The sequence below is a fragment of the Kogia breviceps genome, chromosome 1 (genome assembly GCF_026419965.1).
Source record: "Kogia breviceps isolate mKogBre1 chromosome 1, mKogBre1 haplotype 1, whole genome shotgun sequence".
Lineage (NCBI taxonomy): Eukaryota > Metazoa > Chordata > Mammalia > Artiodactyla > Physeteridae > Kogia > Kogia breviceps.
In genome coordinates this window covers 72,691,558-72,716,080 of record NC_081310.1, presented here as the reverse complement: position 1 = coordinate 72,716,080, position 24,523 = coordinate 72,691,558, and the positions used below count along the sequence as shown (strand labels likewise).

Below are 24,523 nucleotides of genomic sequence, written 5' to 3'. Positions count from 1 at the left end.
ACAAACCACACAAGAGCCCCTGGTGGTTAAGAGGTCTGGAGAGTTGTATTAGGCCAGACTGTGGTTCCTAGAACATAGCTCCTTGAGCCAATATTTGTTTGCAAAATTGAAAACAGATTTCTTTTTGAGGGAAGCAATATTTATATACTGTTGCTTGCAAATTAAATCTCATTTTATCACTTGTAACCATCATTTATTCACCTAACAAATAAGTATTTATTGACTGCTTTCTGGGTGCAAAGCAATGGCCAGGTCTTCATGGTTTCTTAAATTCTCACTGGCTTTTATTCCTCCTCCTGATTTGCTACAAGGAGGGGGGATTTCATCAACATTACACTCATTCCATCTGCCACATCTTTAATGCAACCTTAAATGAGCTAGAGCCTGCGGTGGGTCCCTGGGGTACTCCACAGCTGCCTACTTTTTTTTTTTTTTTTTTTTTTTTTTGCGGTACGCGGGCATCTCACTGCCATAGCGTCTCCCGTTGCGGAGCACAGGCTCCAGACATGCAGGCTTAGCGGCCATGGCTCACAGGGACAGCCGCTCCGTGGCATGTGGGATCCTCCTGGACTGGGGCACGAACGCGTGTCCCCTGCATCGGCAGGCAGACTCTCAACCACTGCGCCACCAGGGAAGCCCCAGCTGCCTACTCTTAATCATTAAGTTTTCTAGGAGATATTTCAACTAATTCTACACCTGTGGGCTCAAGGCCAACACATTAGAATTAATTCAGTAACATAATTACTCAACTAAGATATGTCATTACCATTTCATTCTCTCCATAAACTGTGCTAATCATGTATTTTTTTCTAAAAAGTAATTTTTCAATTCAACTTTAATTGAACTTTATAAACTACAATCAAATTTACCCTTGCTCTAACATAGTTACACTTGCTCTATGATTTTATTGAGAATCATGGTGTATTTTCATTGCTTTCTTTTTCACTGACTCACATTTCCCCAAAATTTAGGTGGGATAATCTAGCCAAATGTTCCTTACTCCTACAATCATTTTGGATGGAATCATTATCTCAAACAGTGCTTTGATTTCTACTGATTTTCATTCTTTCACTCAACAAATATTATTTTTCTCTGTAGAAACATAGCACTAGGTACTTGTCTTAGTTTGCTCAGGTTGCCATAACAAAATACCATACACTGGGTAGCTTAAACAATAGAAATTTATTTTCTCACAATTCTAGCAGTTGAGAAGTCCTACTGCCGTCCCCCACCCCAGGCTCCAGATGGCCCCATCTCTAAGGCTTCCATTAGAGGCCTTCCAGCCTGTTGAAATAGAGGCCGTTGGCCTGCTGAAGCATAGAGCTGAATAGCTCCATGGTCTGGTTCTGCAAGATCTACGAAGTCTGACAGCTTTCTTTCATTTTGTCTCGTTTTTCTATTCCCTTTAGTTTTTCTGTACCAAGCTGGCAGTATCTAATCCTATCTCTATTCCTGGCTTCTGTTGAGGTGGCTGTTAAAATCCTCATGAGTCATACCTATGATCTCCTTATTAAATGGTTGTTCACCCACACCCTGAGCGCTATCTTCAGAACAGTCTTCTCATTTTTTGCAATATGGATAGGCTGAGAACTTTCCAAATCTTCAAGTTATGGTTCCTTTTTGCTTAACAATTCCTTTTCCAATTCATCTCTCTCCTTTCTCATATTTTAGTATAAGCAGTCAGGAGTAACCAAGTCTCTCTTTCAACACTTTGCTTAGAAATCTCCTCAGCTAAATATCCAATTTCATCACTCACAAGTTTTACCTTCCACAAAACACTAGAACACAATTCAGCCAAATTCTTGTGCCATTTTCTAACAAGGATTGTTTCCTTCCAGTTTCCAATAACATGTTCCTTATTTCCCATCTGAGATCTCACCAGAATCGCCCTTAACATCCACATTTCTAGCACGCACCTCAAAACTCTTCCAGCCTCTACCCATTACCCAGTTCCAAAACTTCTTCCACATGCTTAGGTACTTATTACAGCAGTACCCCACTTCTTGGTACCAGAATTTATATGTCAGGTTCTCCATAGAAACAGAACCAATAGGGTGGAGGTATAGGGAGAAAGGGAGTGAGAGGCAGAGAGAGAGGGAGATTTAGAAAGAATTGACTCACATGATTATGGGCTCTGAGAAGTCCTAAGATCTGCAGGCAGCAAGCTGGAGACCCAGACAGTTTAGTTCCAGTCTGAGTCCAAAGGCTTGAGAACCAGAAGAGCCAATGGCATAGTTCCAGCCCCAAAGCTGGCAGGCTCAAGATCCAAAGAGAGACAGTGTTTCAGTTCAAGTCTGAAGGCAGGGAAAGACTTGTGTCCCAGCTCAAAGGCAGAACCAGTTCCCTCTTGCTCAGCCTTTTTGTTCTATGTAGGTCTTTAATTGCTTGGATGAGGCCCACTCACATTAAGGAGGGTGATCTGTTTTACTGATTCAAATATTAATCTCCTTCAGAGACACACCCAGAACGTCTGACCAAATGTCTGGGCACTCTGTGGCCCAGTCAAGCTGACACATAAAATTAACCATCAAAGCGTTATAGGACTTACATAAGACATTTTTTTTCCCTTGAAAAGGTTACAAATTAGTGCCAGAGACACACTAGAGACAAGGTAGAGGGAGACAGATGCTATAATAAAGGCAAAGAAACCTGTTGAGGAAGAGGAAAGAGACAATCTTTTAATTTTGGTTTGGCATATCAAAAGGGAGTTTCATGCCAGTCCTGCCATCTGAATAGCCTTGAATATAAGTAGAATTTGGATAACTGGTGATAAAGGAGAGGAGGGAACTATAAATCGTAGGTGCACAATGCACAGTGTGTGAAGATGCATAGTATAATTATAACCAGTACTAGCCTGCAATGTCTTGGATATCAATCTGTCAAGTAAAAACAATTAAAAAGCAAATTAAATCTTTAAAGCAGTGTTCAATAAAATGCCAAGGCAGGGGATGGGGTGTGTTGCATTCATATTACACAGCTAAACTTCATACTACCTTCTTTCATAATTTTTCTCCCAAATCTCCCACATGAATGACCATGCATGGCAGCTACTCCAAAGCCTCTCTTCTCCTATACTCTAAAACCTCCAAAACATCCTCCCAACCCCGCCTATGCACAGGTTTTTGTTTCCTCTGCCTCGTTTTTACTGGTACCTTTTCTTCCATCAGTAACCCTCTGTTCTTTATAATATAAATTCATGTAGCTCGCTTCTCCAGTTCTGTCCCTAATCCATTACTTTCATCTACTTTATAAAAGCATAGGAGCTAATAAGACAATTCCAACCCCTTAAGGGCTGGAAGACGCAAGATGCCAAAGATATCCCCTATGTTCATAACGTTTACCTCTTACATTTGAAAAATAGCAAGTGTGCTTTGCTTATGTATTTTTTCATTGAAAGCAGCAAATCAATAAATCACTTGATATGCAAAGACTACAGTATAGACTTTGAAAGGATGTCGTGGGAAGTCTGGCTGGAAAGGGCTAATATCTACGGGCATTTCCTACGTGCCATGCAATATTTAACTTTGAAGGCCATGCTGTTAGTCTGAAGTTTATTCCACAGCCGTTGGGAGCAGTGGAAGATTAGTGATTAGGAAACTGACATGTTCGGATTGTACTTTAAGGTCTACCTGTAAGATTGATGCATGTAAAATGGGTTAGATGGAGGCAAAGATGAGAGGCAGGAGTACCAATAAGGAAGCTGAGAAGTCCAGCTGAGAAGTGCTCGGCATCCATCATGTTGGACTTTCTTGACTATAAGAAAGAGAGGTTTGTGCATATACCGTTATAAATATCAGGTGTTTGTTTAAAGGATACCCAGACAGTGCGACACGAACTAGACCGCAAAACCCTCAGGATCTAAGGCAGCTCTGGGGATGGGGGACTTTCTTTACCTTTTCCTCTCCTGGTCTCTCCCCCACACTTCCTTGGGTCTGTTCCACTCTCTTCTTGGACTCAAAGACCCATCCTCTCCTTACCTTCACATCCAAACCACAGAAGGAGGCTCTCAAGAATATTCAGTTAATTAAAGCACCCCTGTAGGCATCCCCAGTCAGCAGCCTCCAGTATAGAGAGAAGAGCTGGTCAATCCTTTACAGACCGAGTGGGCTGTCAGCTGGGCAAGAGGGGAAGAGGCAGTGGATGTGGCTGTCACCGTAATTAATACTAGTACTTGTTATATGTTTGGAGAGAAGGGTGTGACTTCTCTCTTAGGCCAAAAATCAATTTAATTAAGTATCATTCTTCATTATGCCATAGCTAGCACTCTGACCTTGACCAAATCACTTCTATTCTCTATGCCTTCGTTTCTTCATCATTCAAGTGGAGATAAAAGTAACAACACTTTAGAATTTAGCATTCTTCAGAATTATTAGCCATATTTAGTTAACGTGAGGTTTCACATCTGTGCCACTTCTGGTTAACTAAGAATAACAATACCTTATATGTGTAATTACAGTTTGCAAATCAAGTTCACATCCATTTGATTTGATCCTCACAGGAGCTCTTTACGGTAGGTAAGACAGATATCATTACCTCCATTTTTCTGCGACCCAGAGATGTAGTCAAGGTCACGTAGCTCTTAAGTGACAAAACCAGGATCTGAATTCCCATCTTCAAAACCCAAGTCCGATACATTCTCCTCTTATTTGGTCTCAAGATTTCAGTTGCTTGGTCTCAAAAAGTGTAGCTTTTTTATCTGCTGTTGGCAGATCTGCTGTAGGTATCAAAAGTATTGTCTTAATACTCTTTCTATTCTTATGTCTTCTTTTTTCATGCCTCTCCTATTTTGTATATTTCTAATTTATTACAGAAGTCCCTGTTTGGCTTTTTAGTAATGAAGGATTTGGTTGTAGATGTTCCAAAGCTTCCCTTGGCATTGACCCTTGTTTCCTGAATTGTAGGGAGACACTCCATCACAGTCACTACTCTCACCTCAGCTGGGAACACTGGGGAGGATGGAATCCTGAGCTGCACTTTTGAACCTGACATCAAACTTTCTGATATCGTGATACAGTGGCTGAAGGAAGGTGTTATGGGCTTGGTCCATGAGTTCAAAGAAGGCAAAGATGACCTGTTGGACCAGGATGAAATGTTCAGAGGTCAGACAGCAGTGTTGGCTGATCAAGTAATAGTTGACAATGCCTCTCTGAGGCTGAAAAATGTGCAACTCACAGATGCTGGCACCTATAAATGTTACATCATCACTTCTAAAGGCAAGGGGAATGCTAACCTCGAGTATAAAACTGGAGGTAAGTTACTTTTGAAGAGAGGGAAAGAAGGTGCCAGAAGATATTTGAGACTAGAGAGTGTGAATTGCTGATGAAATGTCATATTATGCTCATGAGTGACTAATATCAGACAAAGACCATCCAAATTCTGCTAGCAGCCATCCTTGCTGTCCAAGACCCACACCAACTCCGGAAGTAACCTACTATGATATTAGGTCTTAAAATCTTTTGTTCGGGACTCTTCTGAATTCTCTCATATATTCCCTGAAGTATTTTGCCAGAATATGTTTTCTCCATCAGTAGCTCTCTGTTCTTTCCCTTTGGTCTTACTAGTGAGAGAAGACTAAAATCTGGTCTGAGACTTTTCTGTGCTAAGTAGGCCCTAGCCCAAGTCTGAAATCAGTATCTCCAGGGACTCACGACAGTGGAACCCATTATAGGAGAAGTTCAAAGGTAACTGACCAAAACAATATTGGCCTATAAACTCACTAATCCTCCTCCAACGAAATCCACGCTTTCTTACCCACTAAATTTAACATATTTTCTGCATTTATGTACAAGGGACTCAGATATTGGAAGGAGTAAAAAGATGATTAAGAAAACAAAGATAGGGCTTCCCTGGTGGCGCAGTGGTTGAGAGTCCGCCTGCCGATGCGGGGAACGCGGGTTCGTGCCCCGGTCCGGGAAGATCCCACATGCCGCGGAGCGGCTGGGCCCGTGAGCCATGGCCGCTGAGCCTGCGCGTCCGGAGCCTGTGCTCCGCTACGGGAGAGGCCACAACAGTGAGAGGCCCGCGTACCGCAAAAAAAAAAAGAAAACAAAGATAATTGTACTTCCTTCTGTAGAGCTGAAAGTGTAGAGCTTATAGAGTTGAGGGTCAGGGCAGAGATGAGAAACATATGTAAATAAGAAACATATCTACAATAATTGGTAAAGTGTATTAAATGCTTTAAGAGAAAATATAAATAGAGTGATTTGGGGATTCAGAGGAAGAAAGAGATCATATCCAAATGCATAGGGAGGAAAGGGACAGGAAGGCCCCCAGGGAGAGAATTTGACATTTGGGAGGAGCCTTGAAGGATAGGCAGAAAGTATCCTGAGGCATCCCAGGCTAAGCTAGCATTCACAGATCTTTCTTGGACCCTTCATAATATGTGTATGTAGTGGTCTGAAGCATAGATCTAGTCAGACCTAGGCATATACAGTGGCCTGGGCAAGGCAACCTCATTGAGCCTCAGCTTCTTTATCTTAAAATAGGGATTAATAAAGTCAGGTCAAAGGGACACTGGGGCCAACTGAAAGGGCTTCCAATGGCAAAGCTGGAACCATTTCAGCAATAAAATAAACAATATAGAATTAAATTTTAACTAAGCATAAAATAAATACACGAGTCCATACTTATTAGGGAGATGAAACAAATCTTCTTTAAAGATGAATTCTAAATAATGTATTTAGATCTCTCCCCCTCCAGGAAGTGGAGCTTAGAACTTCCCCCTCCCCGACCACCACACTTAGGGTCTGTTAGACTTAGTGAAGTCCAGCTTCCAAAGACACCTGGCAAACACAGACTCAGCCAGGTGATCAAAGTTAACATCCCCATGATAAATCATGTTAATAGCATGCACTCTCTGATGTGACATGATGAGAAGGGCACTTTAACTTCTATAGTTTTCCTCTCCAAAACCCATAACCTCAGTCTAATCTTGAGAAAAACATCAGACAAATTACAATAGAGGAGCATTCTACAAAATACCTGGCCAGTACTCCTCAAAACTGTCAAGATCATGCAAAACATGGAAAGATTGAAAAACTGTCACAGACCAGAGGAATCTAAAAAGACATGACAAATAAATGCAATGTGGTATTCTGGATGGGATCCTGGGATATAAAATGGACATTAGTGGAAAAACTGGTAAAATCCAAATAAAGGCTGGAGTTTAGTTAATAGTAATATACAAATGATAGTTTCTCAGTTTCGACAAATGCATCATGGTTATTTAAGATGTTAATATTAGGGGAAACTGGGTGAGAAGTATAACAAGAACTCTGTACTATCTTTGCAACCTTTCTGTAAATCTAAAGTTATTCTAAAATTAAAAGCTTATTTTGTTAAATGGGCACAATAATAGATATCCCTAGGACTGTTGTGAGGAACAAAAAAAAAATAATGTCTGGAATTTGGTCCCTAGCACAGAGCACACCCTCAATAAATGGTGGTTCATTGTCATGTGCACTCAGGTTCCCACATCATCTCCTAGGAGCTTGTGCCGTTCCTGCTCCAAGTATGTGAGTCTCGTCTCTCCTGCTAGGCAGCAGCCATTTGAAGCGCATGGCAAAGGCTTTCCTTCCACTTCTCACTCCACACTAGCACAGTCCTGGGCAAAGGAAGATGCTAAATAGATTAATAATTTGTATCTTGCCCTTTTGGCATAATAAACATTTTACAGGCCAAAGTCCAGGCCTTAACATTTTCTGTAAGTGTCTCTCTGCCTAGAGGAGGAAGTTAGTCTTAAATTCAAAATGTACTTGCCTCTCCAGTGAGGAGAATTATCTTAAAAGAAAACAAATACCTGTCTTTATTCATAGATACCAGGGCTGGGCAGTCTCTACCCGGGCAAACTTCAGATCTCCATGATGACAAGGCCTGTGTATGGAATTTCTGTGGGTAGGTGAATGCTGTTTGTTTCTTCCTTCTCCCTCCCCACCATTTCACCCTCCAGGCAGAAAAATTACATAAAATTCAGGAGGCTTCATAGGTGCCTAGGAAAATAAATACCCAGTTTCCCTAATTGATAATTTTTTTGTGTGATCACTGGAACTCCTCTTACTTGGAGAAATTTATTTGTTGTAACAATTATACCTAGAACTTAGGTCCTTGGAGTTTGTGATATTGTCCAAAGTGTTGTGATGTATAGCAATACTATAAGCAAATCATTTTTTGCATCTACAATACAATGGGTCATACACAGACAGCCCACTGGGAAAGTACTGAGTCACTTCAATGTGTTTTTAAGACCTAGCACTTCAAAGGCTATATTGTCTTATCTGTCTGACCTTGACCCCTGCCCCTTTTTGACCTTCAACGCTGCAGCCTTCAGCATCCCAGAAGTGAATGTAGACTGTAACGCCACTTCAGAGTGCTTACGATGTGAGGCTCCCGATGGTTTCCCCAGCCAACAGTGGTCTGGGCATCCCAAGTTGACCAGGGAGCCAACTTCTTAGAAGTCTCCTACACCAGCTTTGAGCTGAACTCTGAGAATGTGACCATGAAGGTTGTATCTGTACTCTACAATGTCACGATCAACAACACATACTCCTGTATGATTGAAAACAACATTGCCAAAGCCACAGGGGATATCAAAGTGACAGGTGGGTTCCTTTACACGTTTGGTATGGGTTTATTGGGGTTATAATCTAGTGTAAACTAAAATCTAATTTCTTTAACAGATATATTATGTACCAGGGCACAGAGTTTCACAGAGATCTCGATCACAATTCCAGTTGGGATTGCATTATGTAAGAAGAAAACTAATACAAAACAATATTTAGGGCATAGAGGTCAAAGGTGGCAATTAGTTTTCATCTTGTATACCTTCTTACTGTCTGGAGAGCAGTGTTTAGGATTCTGAGGCCCTAACTCAGAAGGACTGAGGTTTGGTAAAGCAGTGGAGAAGTGATGATTATTTGAAATCTTTGATATATTCAGCTGGTGATCTACATCCCGAGTCCCCCAAAACTGGTTTGGGTCTATCCTGCCTTTGAGAAGACTTTTGATTTGAAGACTAAAGGTCTTAGAGTCTGCCTTAGTCTTTCTTATTCAGTCCTTCCAAGACTTGCTCAAGATCCCACTAATATTGGCACAAGATTAATCTGAAAGCTCCAGATTAAGCTGGCCTCCCAGGCTGAGAAGACCAGGAGCCGGGGTGGCTCAACACCCTAGTCTCCCTGCAGTGCTTTAGTATATTACAAAACCTAGGGTTGAGCTAGTGTCAAGGAAATGCATAGACTGAATTATGAATTTTAAAACCATCCCTGCTGGGGTTAAATTGAATTCAAGCTATAGGGGAAGGACTATATCAGGAGAACCACTGTCTTATATCAAGCCTAGTACCGAACAGAATACCTTGCACGTTTTAAGTGCCCTTTAAATGTTTGCCGAATTTAACTGAATAAACCATGTTTTCATCAGCTATTTAAAAAATAATTTTATTTATTTACTTATTTGGCCACATTGGGTCTTCATTGCTGCACATGGGCTTTTCTCTCTAGTTGTGGTGAGCAGGGGCTACTCTTCATTGTGGCACACAGGCTTCTCATTGTGGTGGTTTCTCTTGTTGCGGAGCATGGGCTCTAGGCACACGGGCTTCAGTAGTTGTGGCACGTGGGCTCAGTACTTGTGGCTCGCAGGCTCTAGAGTGCAGGCTCAGTAGTTGTGGCGCACAGGCTTAGTTGCTCCGCAGCATGTAGGATCTTCCCAGACCAGGGATCGAACCCATGTCCCCTGCACTGGCAGGTGGATTCTTAACCACTGCACCACCAGGGAAGTCCCTCATCAGCTATTTTTTAATTAAAATTTATATATACAAAAAAGGCAACCTATGGAATGGGAGAAAATATTTATAAATCATATATTTGATAAGTGATTAGTATCCAGAATACATAAAGAACTTTTATAATTCCACAATGAAGAAGTCAAATAACTTGATTAAAAAATGGGCAAAGGACCCGAACAGACATTTCTCCAAAGAAGATATACAAAAGAGCCAACAAGTATATGAAAAGATGTTCAACATCCCTAATCATCAGAGAAATGTAAACGGAAACCACAATATCACCTCATACCAATTAGAATGGCTACTAACAACAACAACAAAACAGAAAACAAGAAGTGTTGGTGAGGATGAGAAGAAATTGGATATTTGTGTATGATAGTGAGACTGTAAAATGGTGCAACCACTATAGAAAACAGTATGGGAGGTTCCTCAAGAAACTTAAAATAGAACTTCCAAATGATCTAGCAGTCCCATTTCTGTGTATTATGTACAAAAAAACTGAAAGCAGTGTCTCAAAGATATATTTGCACACCCATGTTTACAGCAGCATTATTCACAATAACCAAGAGGAGGAAGCAGCCCCAATGTCCACCAACAGATGAATGGATAAACAAAATGTGGTATACATACAATGGAACATTATTCAGCCTTAAAAAGGAAGGAAATCCTTTCGTATGCTACAACATGGCTGGAATTTTCAGGATATTATATGTGAAATAAGCCAGTCACAGAAAGATAAATATTGTCTGATTCTACCATTTGATTCCACTTGTAAAGTATCTGAAGTAAATTCATAGAAACAGAAAGTACAAGGATGGTTACCAGGAGCTGGGGCCAAGGGGAAAGGATACGGAGTTGTTGTTTAATGGGTATAGAGTTTCAGATTTGCAAAATGAAAAAGTTTTGGAGATTTTTTTTCACAAGAATGTGAATATACTTAACATTACTTAACTGTACACTTAAAATGGTTAAGATATTAAGTTTTATATTACATTTTTTACCACAATAAAAAAAGTAATAAAAAATCATATATATAAGAGAGAGCTCTTCTACTATCATGTGAAACAAACTGGTGACTGTACCAGTTAGAACACTTTTAGTTGCCTATAACAGAAAACAAAACCAACTGAAGCCTAAGCTAAAAGAAGGAATTTATTAGAAGGGTATTAGGATGTCTCATGAAACCAAGGACAGAAAGTACAGTGTGGCTTCAAGAACAGCTGTATCCAAGAACTTAAATTCCATTCTTTGTCTCTCATTTCTACTTTATTCTCTTTGCTCTTTAATTTACTGTCTCATTTTAGTCTATAGGACAGAATATGGTTGCCAAGAGCTCCTACCTTTAAAAGTCTCTTTCACTCAAGAGAGTAACTAGACTGAAGCTCAATCCCTCAGTCTGATTCTATTGAATATATTCCCAGAACAGCTCAACTTGGGTCAGCCGCCCATACTTAGACCAATGGGGCAGTACCTGGATGGAAGGCCTTCACAGAAGAGAAGGGGGAAATGAAGCATTAGGCATTGAAAACAATGAGTGTAAACAACAGTATTTCAGTTTAGATCTGAATTAAAAGCTCCAAACTATATAACTAATGTCTTCTAATAGAAATAGCAATAACTGAACAAACCACAGAAACTGGGCACAGCTTTTATTCAGTGAGCAGGCTCTTTTTCCATACATGCTTATTGGATACATCAGAACAAGTGTTCCATGTACAAGTACTAGGACTATATCCAACTTTTAGATGCATGACATAGCTCAAAATTAAGATAAAATAACGTAATTCCTTCTTACCATGCACAAAGTAAGTTTTTAAACAACTGAATGAGGCCATAGGGTTTATATCCTGTGTTCTCTAACTATACTGCTAATTTGGGTCATTCATTCAACAAATATCTATTTAGTGCCAAATATATACAAAGTAATTTGTAAGTCCCATGAAATACTGAGATGAATAGCACAGTTGTCATAAGAGAAGTTAATCAGTGTGGATACGGTACCCACAGGAAAGAGCAGTTAATTATGACTGTAGTGGCTCAATAGACGAGGAAGAGTTCAAGCTGGGTTCTGAAGAAAAAGAATGGTTTTGATAGACTAGGAAGGCATGAAGTCAGAAGCCTATGTCAATGTCCAGGGGAGAAATTATGAGGGCCTTAACTGGGGCAGCGACCATGGGAAGGAAAAGTGGGAGAATCAAAAGTTAATGAAGAAAATAATCTACAGGACTTGGTGACACAAAGGTGAAGGACAAGAGAAGGAACAAGTCAAAAGGGGTCTGATATTGCTATCCAGGTTGCTTAGGAGGTTAGTAATGCTACCAACAACAAAAATGAAAATGTAGGAAAAGCAACATGTCTGGTAAAAAGATAAAGATTTTAGAGCTGTTGAGTTGAAAGTGCCCACTATGTACAAAGGTAGAGATGTCCAATGCTTAGCACATTACCCAGCATACACCAAGTCTGGGGGAGACTGCTTCATCCCTACTCCACATATTTCCTTCCATGGGAAGAGATCCCCACCAATGTAACCCTTCTAGTCTCTCTTCTCCCCTCTTTCACTCTTCCCCAGAGAAAAAGAAATTAACTTACCCAATTAGTGAGTTTATTAGGAGAAGCTGGGTATAAACAGCTCAGCTCCTCATTTTTCCTTTTCTCTCTAGCTAACCAGAAGTATACATTCTACTCCTCTCCTCTAAGCCAACAGTTTTCAGGGGTAGAATCTGCCCTTGTGGGAGGAAGCCTGCCCCAGTCTTGTGCTGCCTGTCACTGGGGAAGTCTGGGCTGCAGCCCACTTCCCTGCAGACAAAGCTTAATCCTGTATTATCAGATTTATCAGGAATAAAGGTGATTTTAGCCTTCCAGTTGCCTCACTTTGTCTTGCTCTTTAACTGGTTTAGAACTCAGCTGGGGAGAGGGTGTTTATTGGACTCCTTTGAACTCAAACAACAGGTGTTCAAAAATATTTGCTGAATAATTATATTTTTTAACTGACATGTAGTAGCAACTGTAAATACAGATGTGGAATTTAGGACAGAATTCGGGCTAAGGAGGTGGATTTGGAAAATGATCAGCTTAATGGAAGTAATGTTTATTAGGCTTGAGTGGGGTAACTGTTATTGTCTTGACAGCTAATACTTACTGAATGCTTACTATGGTGCCAAGTTCTGTTCTAAGTGCTTTACATGTATTAACTCATTAATCCTCACAAGAATCCTATGAAGTTGATTATTATTATTTTGGCCCTATTTTATAGATGAAGAAACTGTAGCACATATAGAGTAACTTGCCTAAACTTGCCTGAAGTCACACAGCTATTAAGTATCAGAGCTGAAATGAGCTAAATGACATTGGACTGTCTAGAGAGAAAATAGAGTAAAGAGTAATTTAATTTCTTCACTTCTGCCTTTCTCTACTTCAAAATAAGAACAATACTTTCTCATTACTCTGTAGTGGTGTGATGAAAACAAATGACACAGAACCTGTAAAGGTCACTGCCTAGAGGGAAAAAAATGTGTCTGACACCAAGGACTGGCCATGGCTGTTGGTTTAGCCTATTCTTTCTTTGGTAACCAATAGCAATGTGTTTATTGGAATCATTTTTCATTTGGCTGAGTGCTCACTGGAGTGGACGAGAGAATGGAACTTCTTTGCAGAAAGGGAAAGCTCTGCCTTTAAGCTAGTTACAGAAAGGTAGAGAATGGGGTACAAAATTGCCCTCAAATTAGGGGACAAGTTATACTAGGAACAACCTGTTCTGTTTTTTGGGGGTATTTTTCTTTGCTAACCAGCCATGTGAAGAAGACATCCAGCTTTTCCTCTATGACCCTGAACTTTTTTCTCTCCCTTTACAGACTCTGAGATTAAAAGGTGAAGTCACCTCCAGCTGCTGAACTCAAAGGCTTCCCTGTGTGTCTCTTCTGTTGCCATCAGCTGGGTACTCCTGCCTCTCTGCCCTTACCTGATGCTAAAATAATGCACCTTGGCTACACAGAAACATGCAGAGTCACTGGTATGACAGGTGAGGTGAATCACGAATGGTGTGGGGAAGCCACTGTGTGTGTTTGTGTTCCTAACAGGAATCAAGCAGCTCCCAGCACCAGCCTCAGAGAGAAACATTTAATAACGTCAGGGCAGTAGGCACTATTTCCACTGCTATTGTGAAAGGTAAGCATTTGTTAACAAAGAGTAGAGACCTCATTGACAGACTTACAGGAAAAACAACTCTATGCAATTCAAATATTTGTGTAAATTCATATTTCCACTGCCAGTGTGAAAGGTAAGCATTTGTTAACAAAGAGTAGAGACCTCATTGACAGACTTACAGAAAAAACAACTCTATGCAATTCAAATATTTGTGTAAATTCAAACACCTTTTCATTTATTGAATCATACTTGAAGACAAGCATATCTTACTGAAGAGAAAGAGATACTTGGCCCTGACTCATTACTCTGGATTTCACAATGAAACATCATGACATGCGCATAATCGCTCACGTAAGTGGCCTCCTCCCAGCCCCCCTCAACAAAGCCCCTGTTGACTGGAGACTTGACAAAGCACTCAGCAACTAGCCCTCTTGCTAAGACTTCCCACTCTCACTTCAGTCCTCTGGCTCTAATTACGAGTAGGACATCTCTTTCTGAATATTCTTCTGCATGTGGAATTTGTACACAACTGAGCTTGTGAAGTTATAGTCAACACTACCACATTACTCAGTGGCACTGCCACCATGCACCGGGCTCACAACCTTAGAGCTACTTTTGTCCCCCTCTGTCCTTCAGGTCAATTTGTTACCAAGCTCTACAGTATTTGCCCATGTTATCTTTCAGATTGACCCTAATCATCTCATGCTCCAACTAGTTCTAAAACCTTGTACTTGCTCCTTCCTCTGTTTCAGGTGATAGGAAACAAGGTGCCAGAATAAAATTTTTCAAATGCGATTTTCATCACAGCAGTCTTTTACTCTGCAACCTAAAGTGACTCTCTGGGCACTATTATATCAAAGTTAAAGTCCTCAGCTATGCAGTCACAGCTCTCTAAGTTTCTCTCCCTAAGGTTCCTCCTCCTCTCAGCTACCTACTACTGCTCTCTGGCCTTGCTCCCTCTCTCTCTGCCCCTTCCTGGAAATCTCCTCTACTCTATGCTAATTCAGATCCATACTTCCTTCACCCATTTCCTGCTGGTCCTTTCATCTCACATCCCCTTGATGAGCATGTATAATTTATAATATCTTACACTCTCTAAGGCACATATATTCCTTGCCTAGATTGTTAAGTCCTCAAGGGCAGACAAAAATCTGTTGATCTGGTTTGCTTTTTTGAGTGTGGTAAAAAAAAATTTTACATTTATTTTAAAAAATAGTGATTGAGATGACCTAGAGGGGTGAGATAGGGAGGATGGGAGGGAGGCTCAAGAGGGAGGGGGATATGGGGACATGTGTATGTATATGGCTGATTCGTTTTGTTGTGCAACAGAAACTAACATGGTATTGTGAAGCAATTATACTCCAATAAAGATGTATTTTAAAAAGTGGTTGAAATACAAATATAAAGTTGTATACTTAGATATAAGGTAGTACATGGATATTATAAAAATTGCAAAGGTGGTATGCAAACACCGAAATCAGAGGAAACCCTTTCTTATGGGGCTGTTGTGGGATCAGGTCAGATCATGTTTCCCGAGGTAAGCTTGTGTCGCTATGAACTTCCCTCTTAGAACTGCTTTTGCGGTGTCCCGTAGATTTTTGGATTGTGTTTTCATTTTCATTTGTCTCTAGGTATTTTTTTTTTAATTTCCTCTGATTTCTTCATTGACCCATTGGTTGTTAGTAGCATATTGTTTAGCCTCCACATGTTTCGGTGTGGTTTTTTTTTTGCAGTCTTTTTTCTTGTAGTTGACTTCTTTTGTTTCATAGCACTGTGATTGGAAAAGATGCTGTATATGATTTCAATTTCTAAAAATTTACCAAGGCTTGTTTTGTTGCCTAGAACGTGATCTATCCTGGAGAATGTTCTATGTGCAATTGAAAAGAATGTGTATTCTGCTTTTGAATGAAATGTGATACATATATATAAATATATATATGGATAGATAGGTATAGATAGATATAGATATAGACATTAAGTCCATCTTGTCTAATGTGTCATTCAAGGCCAGTGTTTCCCTACTGATTTTTTGTCTGGATGACCTGTCCATTGATGTAAGTGAGGTGTTAAAGTCCCCTACTATGATTGTGTTACTGTTGATTTCTCCCTTTACGTCCATTAACATTTCCTTTATGTATTTAGGTGCTCCTATGGTGGTTGCATATATATTCACAATTGTTATATCTTCATCTTGGATTGATCCCTTGATCATTATGCGGTGTCCCTCTTTGTCTCTTATAGCAGTCTTTATTTTAAAGCTTATTTTGTCTGATGTAAGTTTTGCCACCCCAGCTTTCTTTTGATTTCAATTTGCATGGAATAACTTTTTCCATCCCCTCACTTTCAGTCTGTGTGTCTTTAGATCTGAAGTGAGTCTCTTGTAGGCAGCATGTATACAGGTCTTGTTCTTTTATCCATTCAGCCACTCTATGTCTATTGACTGGAGCATTTAGTCCATTTAAATTTAATTATTGATATGTATGTGTTCTTGTTGCCATTTTGTTAATTGTTTGGGGTTTGTTTCTGTCTTTCTTGTTCCTTTCTTCTTTTGTTCTCTTCTCTTGTAATTTGATGACCATCTTTAGTGTTATGCTTGGATTCCTTTTACTTTTTTGTGTATCTAGCATAGGTTTTTGATTTGTGGTTACCATGAGGTTTCTATATAGCAATCTATATATATATATATACATAATTGTATTAAGTTGCTGATCTCTTAATTTCAAATGCATTTTAACAACCCTGCATTTGTACTCTCCTTCCCTCATGATCACTGTTTTTGATATCATATTTTACATCTATTTGTTTTGTGTATCCCTTAACTGCTTACTGAGGATATAGATGATTTTTACTACTTTTGTCTTTTAGCCTTCTTACTAGCTTTGTGCATGATATGATTTCCTACATTTATGTTTGCCTTTACCTATGAGCTTTTTCCTTTCATAATTTTCATGTTTCCAGTTTTTGCCTTTTCTTTTTAACTTAAAGAAGTTCCTTTAACATTTCTTGTAAAGCTGGTTTGGTGGTGCTGAACTCTTAACTTTTGCTTGCCTGTAAAGCTTTTGATCTCTCCATCAAATCTGAACAAGAGTCTTGCTGGCTAGAGTATTCTTGGTTGTATGTTTTTCCCTTTCATCAATTTAAATATATTGTGCCACTCCCTTCCGAACTGCAGAGTTTCTGCTGAAAAGTCAGCTGATAGCCTTATATGAGTTCCCTTGTATGTTATTTGTTGCTTTTCCCTTGCTGCCTTTAATATTCTCTCTTTATCTTTAGTTTTTGCCATTTTAATTACAATGTGTCTTGGTGTATTCCTCTTTGGGTTAATCCTGGATGGGACTCTCTGCACTTTCTGGACTTGGATGTCTATTTCCTTTCCCAGGGTAGTGAAGTTTTCAGCTATTATGTCTTCAGATATGTTTTCAGTTCCTTTCTCTCTCTCTTCGCCTTCTTATACCCCTTAATGTGAACATTAGTATACTTGATGTTGTCCTAGATGCCTCAAACTGTCCTCTTTTCATTCCTTTTTTTCTGTTCAGCATCAGTGATTTCCACTACTGTCTTCCAGTTCACTGATCCACCATTTAGTCTACTGTTGATTCCTTCTAGTATATTTTTCATTTTAGTTATTGTATTCTTCATCTCTGTTTGGTTGTTCTATCAATATATATTTTCTAACTCTTTGTTAAAAACTTTTAACTTCTCACTCTTTGGATCCATTCTTCTCCCTAGTTCTTTGATCATCTTTACAATCACTACCCTGAACTCCTTCTCAGGTAGACTGCCTATCTCCACTTAGTTGTTCTTCTGGGGTTTTATCTTGTTCCTTCATCTGGAACATGTTCCTCTGTCACCTCATTTTGCTACGTTGCTGTTTGTATTTTTATGTATCTGGTAGGTTGGTTACATTTTATGACCTTGGAGAAGTTATATTTTGTGGGAGACCTCCTATACGTCCCAACAGCACACTCCTCTCTCATCACTCAAGCTGTATGCCCTAGAGTTCTTCATATGAGGATTGCATGGGTCCTCCTGTTGTCACAGGCTGACTATGTGGGAAGTCTAGTAAGCTTGGTTAGCCCTTGGTCCAACGTTGCCAGGCCCTGTCTCATGTGGAGGCTGCTGGCTGTAGAGGCAGCTGACTGCGGAACCCCACGGGGACCCAGGGATAGTGCTGGGTCATGGGTGAATGGAGTCAGGGTCCAGAAAACTCTGGTAATATTGTCCACCGACTGATGGGTGAAGCAAGGGTGTTAGTGCTGGTCTACTGGCGGGCAAAGCCATGTCTTGGAGTCCAGCTGCAGGGCCCAGGGGTCCCAGGACTGGTCTTGGATTGCTGGGGGCAAGGGGTGAGGGAGTGGGGGAGTGGGCACAGTTCCTGACACAGTTGGGTCTGGGGTGTCTCAAAGTTTGCACTGGCCTGCTAGTGGTTAGGGCAGGGTCTGGCCTGCTGGTGGCAGGCTAGGTCTGCAGGCTCTGGGATTGTGGTTTTCTTGCATCTAATGTCTGCCCCCTTGTGGATGAAGCTGGCCCAGAGGCTAGAATAGGCTTCCTGGAGGGCAGCATCAGGGTCCAGGGGATTCTGGGGCTGGCACCTGCCCACTGGTGGGTGGAGCTGGGTCCTGGGCCCTTTGGTGGGTAAGGCCATGTCCAGAGGCAGCAATGGACTCAGGTGGTCTTAAGGCAGCCAGTCTGCTGATGGGTGGGGCTGTGTCCCTACCCAGTTAGCTGCTTGGCCTGAGGCATCCCAGCACTGGTGACTATAGGCTATTGGGTGGGGCCAGGTCTTGGTCCTGATGAGCTAGAGGAAGAGTTTCACAATGGCATTTGCCAGTACCAGTGTCCACATGGTAGAAGCTCCCCAAAATGGCTGCCATCAGTGCTTGTGTTCCTAGGGTGATATGCAGTTGCCTCCTGCCTCTCTGGGAGACATTCCAGGATCAGTAGATATGTCTGACCCAGGCTCCTATCAGATTACTGCTTCTTCCCTGGGTTCCAGAGCATGTGAGATTTTGTGTGCACCCTTTAAGAGTGAAGTCTCTCTTCCTCCCACCCTTTGGCTCTCCTAAAAGTAAGCCCCACTGGCCTTCAAAGCCAAATGTTCTGGGGGCTTGTCTTCCTGGTGCAGGACTCTTGGGCTGGGGAGCCTGATGTGGGGCTCAGATATCTCCTTTGGGAGAACCTCTGCAATGTAATTATCCTCCAGTTTGTGGGTCACCCACCTGGGAGTACGGGACTTGACTATATTGTTGAGTCTGCCTCTCCTACCTGTCTCATTGTAGTTCCTTCTTTATGTCTTTAGTTGTAGAAGATCTTTTCTGGTAGGCTCCAGTCTTTTTCATCGATGGTTTTTCTGCAAATGGTTGTGATTTTGGTGTGTCTGTGAAAGGAGGTGAGCTCAGGGTCTTTCTACTCCACCATCTTGGCTAGGGATCTCTTGATCTGCTTTTCATTCTTTCTCCTGTTCTCTAAACACTATGCTGCAGTGCACAAAACAGATTCTTTGTAAGGAAATCTGCCAGTTTCCATCATTTCCGACCTTCATGGTTGTCACTGGAGGGAGATTTCCCTGAGGAAACTAGCCTTTGAGTATCTCATTAGTAGAAGGAGCCCCTTCTCTTTCCTTGATTCCCACAAGGAAATGAGTTTTTAATATACTGTGACTAGATAATCTGACCTACAAATTATAGCTTATTCATCTTTATCTTGTATTCCCTTAGAGCAGTAAAATTTTCAGTCTTTTTTTTTTTTAAATAAACCAAGACATACATGTTCACATGCAGTACACAAAGGGTTATATACTGTTACCTGGTTAGCTGTAGCTCCATCTCTTTCTCTCTAGAATTATAGAGGGATAACCTCAAATCAATTTCTAAAAAATAAATGAAAAGATCATTACTTGAGATACATATTATAACTGATCATGACACTTTAGATCACACACATTGCCTGGTTGAGAACTCAGATAGAAGCCACCTTTCCACTTCTATCTAGGAGCCTGCCCATAGTTCCTCTCTCAGTTCCTGTTTGCTCTGAGGATGAGCCCTTTCCTTAAGGGAAGATTCAAGCCATCTCCTTTCCCCTAGCAACCCATGATACCATGTGGCCTCAATAGAATATCATCAAAATACAGAAAAACAAGCCCATTTCTGAACAAGAAGTACACTCATACAGTGGAAGGGAGACTTTCAGTTCCTGATAAATGTTTGTTGAATGGCTGTAATGGTATCCTATTGCTGTTATTTTCAGAATTCCAGGAATCTGCAGAACTATTTCACCACAAGATATGACCTAGTTTTATAGTTCTGGGGAGAAATGAATTTATGTCTAGAACTTGGGAGAAGAAGCCAAAAGCAACCCACAGAAGACTTCAATATGAACAAGATAAATTTATCTTCAGACATATATTAAAAGTTGGGAAATAATTCATCTGAGAAGTGTATTAGACTCTGAAGTAAAGTGAATGTGCAGACAAGTATATCCCCATATCTCAGGGACCTCCCCATCCCTATCCAGGGAGTGAGAGAATGGGATATTGCATCTCATTTGTCTCAGAATCTTTAGCTATATTGCTGTAATGTTGCTCTGAGGAAGTTTCTAGAAAGTTTTGATTGCAGTATATCCACATTTTATAATCCACAAATTAAACTGTGGTGGATTCAGTAAGAAGCTGCTAATCAGCTGCCATTTCACAATTCAGAGGTAGCTGTATTTTAGTGATGGGTCAAATGATTCACTTTTCATTTACAATGCAAAAGTGCCCTGGCATCTCCTCCCACCTGACACATGCTTAAGATATGTGGAAAATCATCATAATTTTAATATAAAAAATTTAGTTGGGCAACACTGATTTTCTAAACTATGTGAACACCTGATTTTTAAAACAAACTAATGCTATTTTACTTCTCAGATAATGTTCATCCTTGAATGGTCCAGGAAAAGACCTCTCTTCTTGACTGTGTGTGATATTATGCCATCACAAGGTTTGAGGCTTCTACTTTATATCCTGCATGGACAGCGATCACCTCAGCTTTCACCAGCATCTAGAGCGGTGGGACACAACCAGGTGATTTTGCACCACCTCAGGGGACACTTGGAAATTCTGGAGACAATTCTGTTGTCACAACTTGGAGGTGCTACTGGCATCTAGTGGATAGAACCCAGGGATGCTACTCAACATCCTACAACATACAGGCCATCCACCCACAACAAAGAATTATCCAGCCCAAAATGTCAGTTGTGCTGAGATTAAGAAACCCTGATGTAGAGTAGAAAAAATATCTAGAAAACAGGGGAGCAAACAAACCTGTTTGCTTCCTAAAATTAGGCATTAGTTTCTCTCTCTTTGGCTGCTGCCTCAGCACAGAGAGCCAGAACTCAGTTTCAGGCAACCAGGAATTCCTGATGGATTATCTTCAGCTGGTTGAGCTTCTACGTTCCTTTCCTTTCTTTCTACTCTACAAATCAAGTCCTGTGAGAGAGCTGCCTAAGTTCCATCACAAGTTCTCTCAGTCTGAATTTAGATCTCAGGACTCTGCCTAGTCAAAATTCAAATTAAGGCAGCAAAAACATGTAACTTCCTTGAAACAGAGATTTCTGAAAGCAGGGGGCAATGAACCTTTGAAATGAAGCCCTGAGGAATGAAACTTTGATGGAAAAGAATGTTTTCTTTCCAGGCCCCTTCCCACACTTTTTGCATGTTTACCACTGCCTCCCTAGCACTTTGGACCTATGTGCCTGTATTACATATTGTTATAGAAAACTTGATTTTAGAGTTCTGACCATTCAACAGAACGATTAAATATACTTTTCCTATGCTGTTGTCTGCCTAGTTTGTCAAAGAACATGAGTATAAGGGAAAATGGATAAAAAGCCATATATCAGGTTCTAAAGATTAGTACATAGCACATAACGGGCCTTCAATAAATGTTTGTTGAATAAATGGATGAATGAATGGATAAATGAATGGGAGGGAATGATAGGAGCCTGTGAGTATGGGCAAGGTGGTTGGGTCTAGTTTCTTAAGAAAACTACATTAGGTTTTACCAGCCTGCCAAATCTCCATCTGGGAAAATAAGTGGTGACAGTAGACTTGAGGCAGATGAATGTGGGAGAACACACACGGTGGACAAACCCATTGCTCTAGTATCAAAAAAATCTGATTCTTACTAGTCAGGAATTATCAAATTCTCAAAATCTTAGAGGTGGAAGGACCTCAAAATCCTCTTTCCTAGTCCTTTCACTTTTCAGATGAAGACCCAGAGGCCCAGGGTGAAGTGTGGGTAACTGGCTATCCTCACGCTATATAACTTGCTCAAAATCACACTGGTAGTTGGTGGAGGAATAAAGTCTAAAGATAATTTAATTGCTAAAAAGCAAATTCCCAGGGGACTTCTGAAATAACTGCTGCATTCCCAGCTTGTTCCCAATTGGCCTTTTGCAAGAGAATAATGCTGAACCAAACTGAGAAAGTAAACCGTGAAAGCATAACGACTCCCAACCCAGGTTAATTCTTTGGCCTTGTCCAAGACCACACAGTGACATGTGCAGAGGCATTAGACACCAGACGCACCATATTAATTGAAGTACAAAGACGAGAATATGATGTACACCACAAACATCTAGGGAAGCTCAAATCCGGATACCAAAAGCTAAAACATTTCAGAAGTATTAACAATTTGAGGGAACAAGTCAAACTTCAAGGAGAAGTACTGGCTACCAGCTATACCCAGATTTGTTGGAAGTGTACAGTGACCGCAATCTGTGCATTGTCAATTGGGGGATGGCGCGTGCAGGGGGTCATTACTGCATAATAAGGCTTCTGCCTGATGGCATCTGTGATGTGCTTTGGTTCTATTAATGCAATTTGTAATTCCTAATCTCCCCCCAGCTGGTAAAGTCTCCACACATCCAACCAGCTGCTCTAATTCAGACTGTCTTACTATACGCCTGAGCACCTTGCCCCTTCTAACACTGTCTTATTTCCTCTTTCACATCAATCATCTCCAGGAGTTTCAGAATGGGAGCCATGAGTAAAAATTAAGTCACAAAAACAGAACCTTAGAGATGCTCATGCTCTCTTGTCTTTCTCTAAATTCTCTCTCTCGAGCATAAATTCTTCTTTCCCATGAAGCTGTCTTTGAGTGGTCCTGCGCACTATGATTTTACTCTTCTCTAGTCTATACATGCAATTTAACACAAAATCACACGTTGTTTTTGTCTATTGCTCCTCATTGCTGAGTACTTGGGCAGTTTGAAGATGATGACAAAATAAGGATGGGGGCCTAGGCAGTCTTTGGAAACTTGCTCTTAAAAGAGGATCAAGCAGACACTCCCAGGAAGTTTTGTTTACTGATAGCATCTGCTGGGCCAAAGCAGTTAAGTCACAACTTAGAAGGGGGGTGGTGTCTGTAGTTACCACTATAGAAGCCTCTGTGTCTACTGAATGGCATGGCTCCCCCAGATAATGATATGCCTCTCTCTTCTCAAAGTCATAATTTCACCTGCAGCATTATCTTATCTCTTCAGTTCAAATCTAATTGCCTGGCCTAAGAAGTATCCTTAGCATTTTCAATTATAAGGTCCCTTACCCAAAACTCAAAGGATACTTCGAATAAGAACTTTATGGATACCTTAGTCCTATATCCCTTCTTTAGAATAAGCCAAAAGTGATGCTCAGTTAATCTAGCCTGTGAGCAGTTCATAGCAAACTGAAACCATTTCCTTTCTCTCTTTGCCTTCCATATTTGCAATTCCCCAAATTTATTTGTAACCATTATGTATCATTATAAGGAGAACTATTAGGCTTTGACAGATAAAATTCCAGGATCTTATGGTACTTAATATGACTTTGATGAGTCAGATAACCGTATACGACTCAAGTGGTAGGTCTAGGTCTCATACCTAGGGTAGGTGAGACTGGAAATGCGACAAGTTTACAGCATAAAGAGGCAGTAGGTACCCCAGAAGAAGCCAAGTCACAGACTGCTAAATGAGGATCTATGAGAAAAATGACAATTGTCTTCAGTTCCTCTCACCTTCCCTTTTATCCATTTTCTCCCATACAGCCCAATCAACAGTCCCCTAGACCCTGAGTATTCTGTCTTTCCACCATTCTTTCCATCACAACTTCCCCACAGGCACCCCCTCACCCCAAGAAAACAATGCTTCCTGGCATCTAGCCACACATGAGAAGGTAATTTCTCGACTACCTTTTTCATTAGCTTAATGTACTGTCTTCCCACGGAGGTAAATAACTCTCACTTCACTGAAGTAAAGCAGGAGTAAAAATATCCAACTAGTGAGAGATCCTTGGGGTATCAAGTGTAGACCAAGGACTCTCACTGAGGGTGCAGGGGTGCTCTTTAACAATACAGGCATCACCACTTCCACCCCCATTGCTGGAGTTAAGAATCACTGTGTAACGTGAGACATATTTGAATATGTTACCTTCATAAACATATAACTACTGTGGAAATGTGAGGTCTACTGACGCAAATAACCATCTTTAGAGAAGGAAAGGAAATCAAGTGCTTCCTAGGTCTCAAACATCATACTAGGTATTTGTCTCATTCAGTCCTTATCTTATAAGGTGGGTATCAC

At 40.7% G+C, this 24,523-nt stretch overlaps 1 protein-coding gene and 1 long non-coding RNA gene across 4 annotated transcripts in view; one reads left to right on the top strand and one right to left on the bottom strand.

Annotated features, from left to right (window-relative positions):
- The first annotated feature begins 5,089 nt into the window (after positions 1–5,089).
- Positions 5,090–13,759, top strand: VTCN1 (V-set domain containing T cell activation inhibitor 1). The gene is given in 4 exon segments (XM_059064073.2): positions 5,090–5,249; positions 8,320–8,385; positions 8,388–8,597; positions 13,633–13,759. Coding segments are annotated over 4 exon segments (558 nt in total). The 3' UTR covers positions 13,755–13,759.
- LOC131742963 (uncharacterized) overlaps positions 9,419–24,523 on the bottom strand; it is a 35,387-nt gene continuing 20,282 nt past the window's right edge. For 2 of the 3 annotated variants that reach the window (XR_009331624.2, XR_010840671.1), the window contains exons 8-9: positions 19,730–19,793; positions 9,419–9,824 (exon numbers count right to left, since the gene is read on the bottom strand). This is a non-coding gene — a long non-coding RNA (uncharacterized lncRNA). Of the gene's footprint in view, positions 9,825–14,122; positions 19,402–19,729; positions 19,794–24,523 lie in introns of those variants that run through there. The other variant, XR_010840669.1, reaches the window with a different exon arrangement.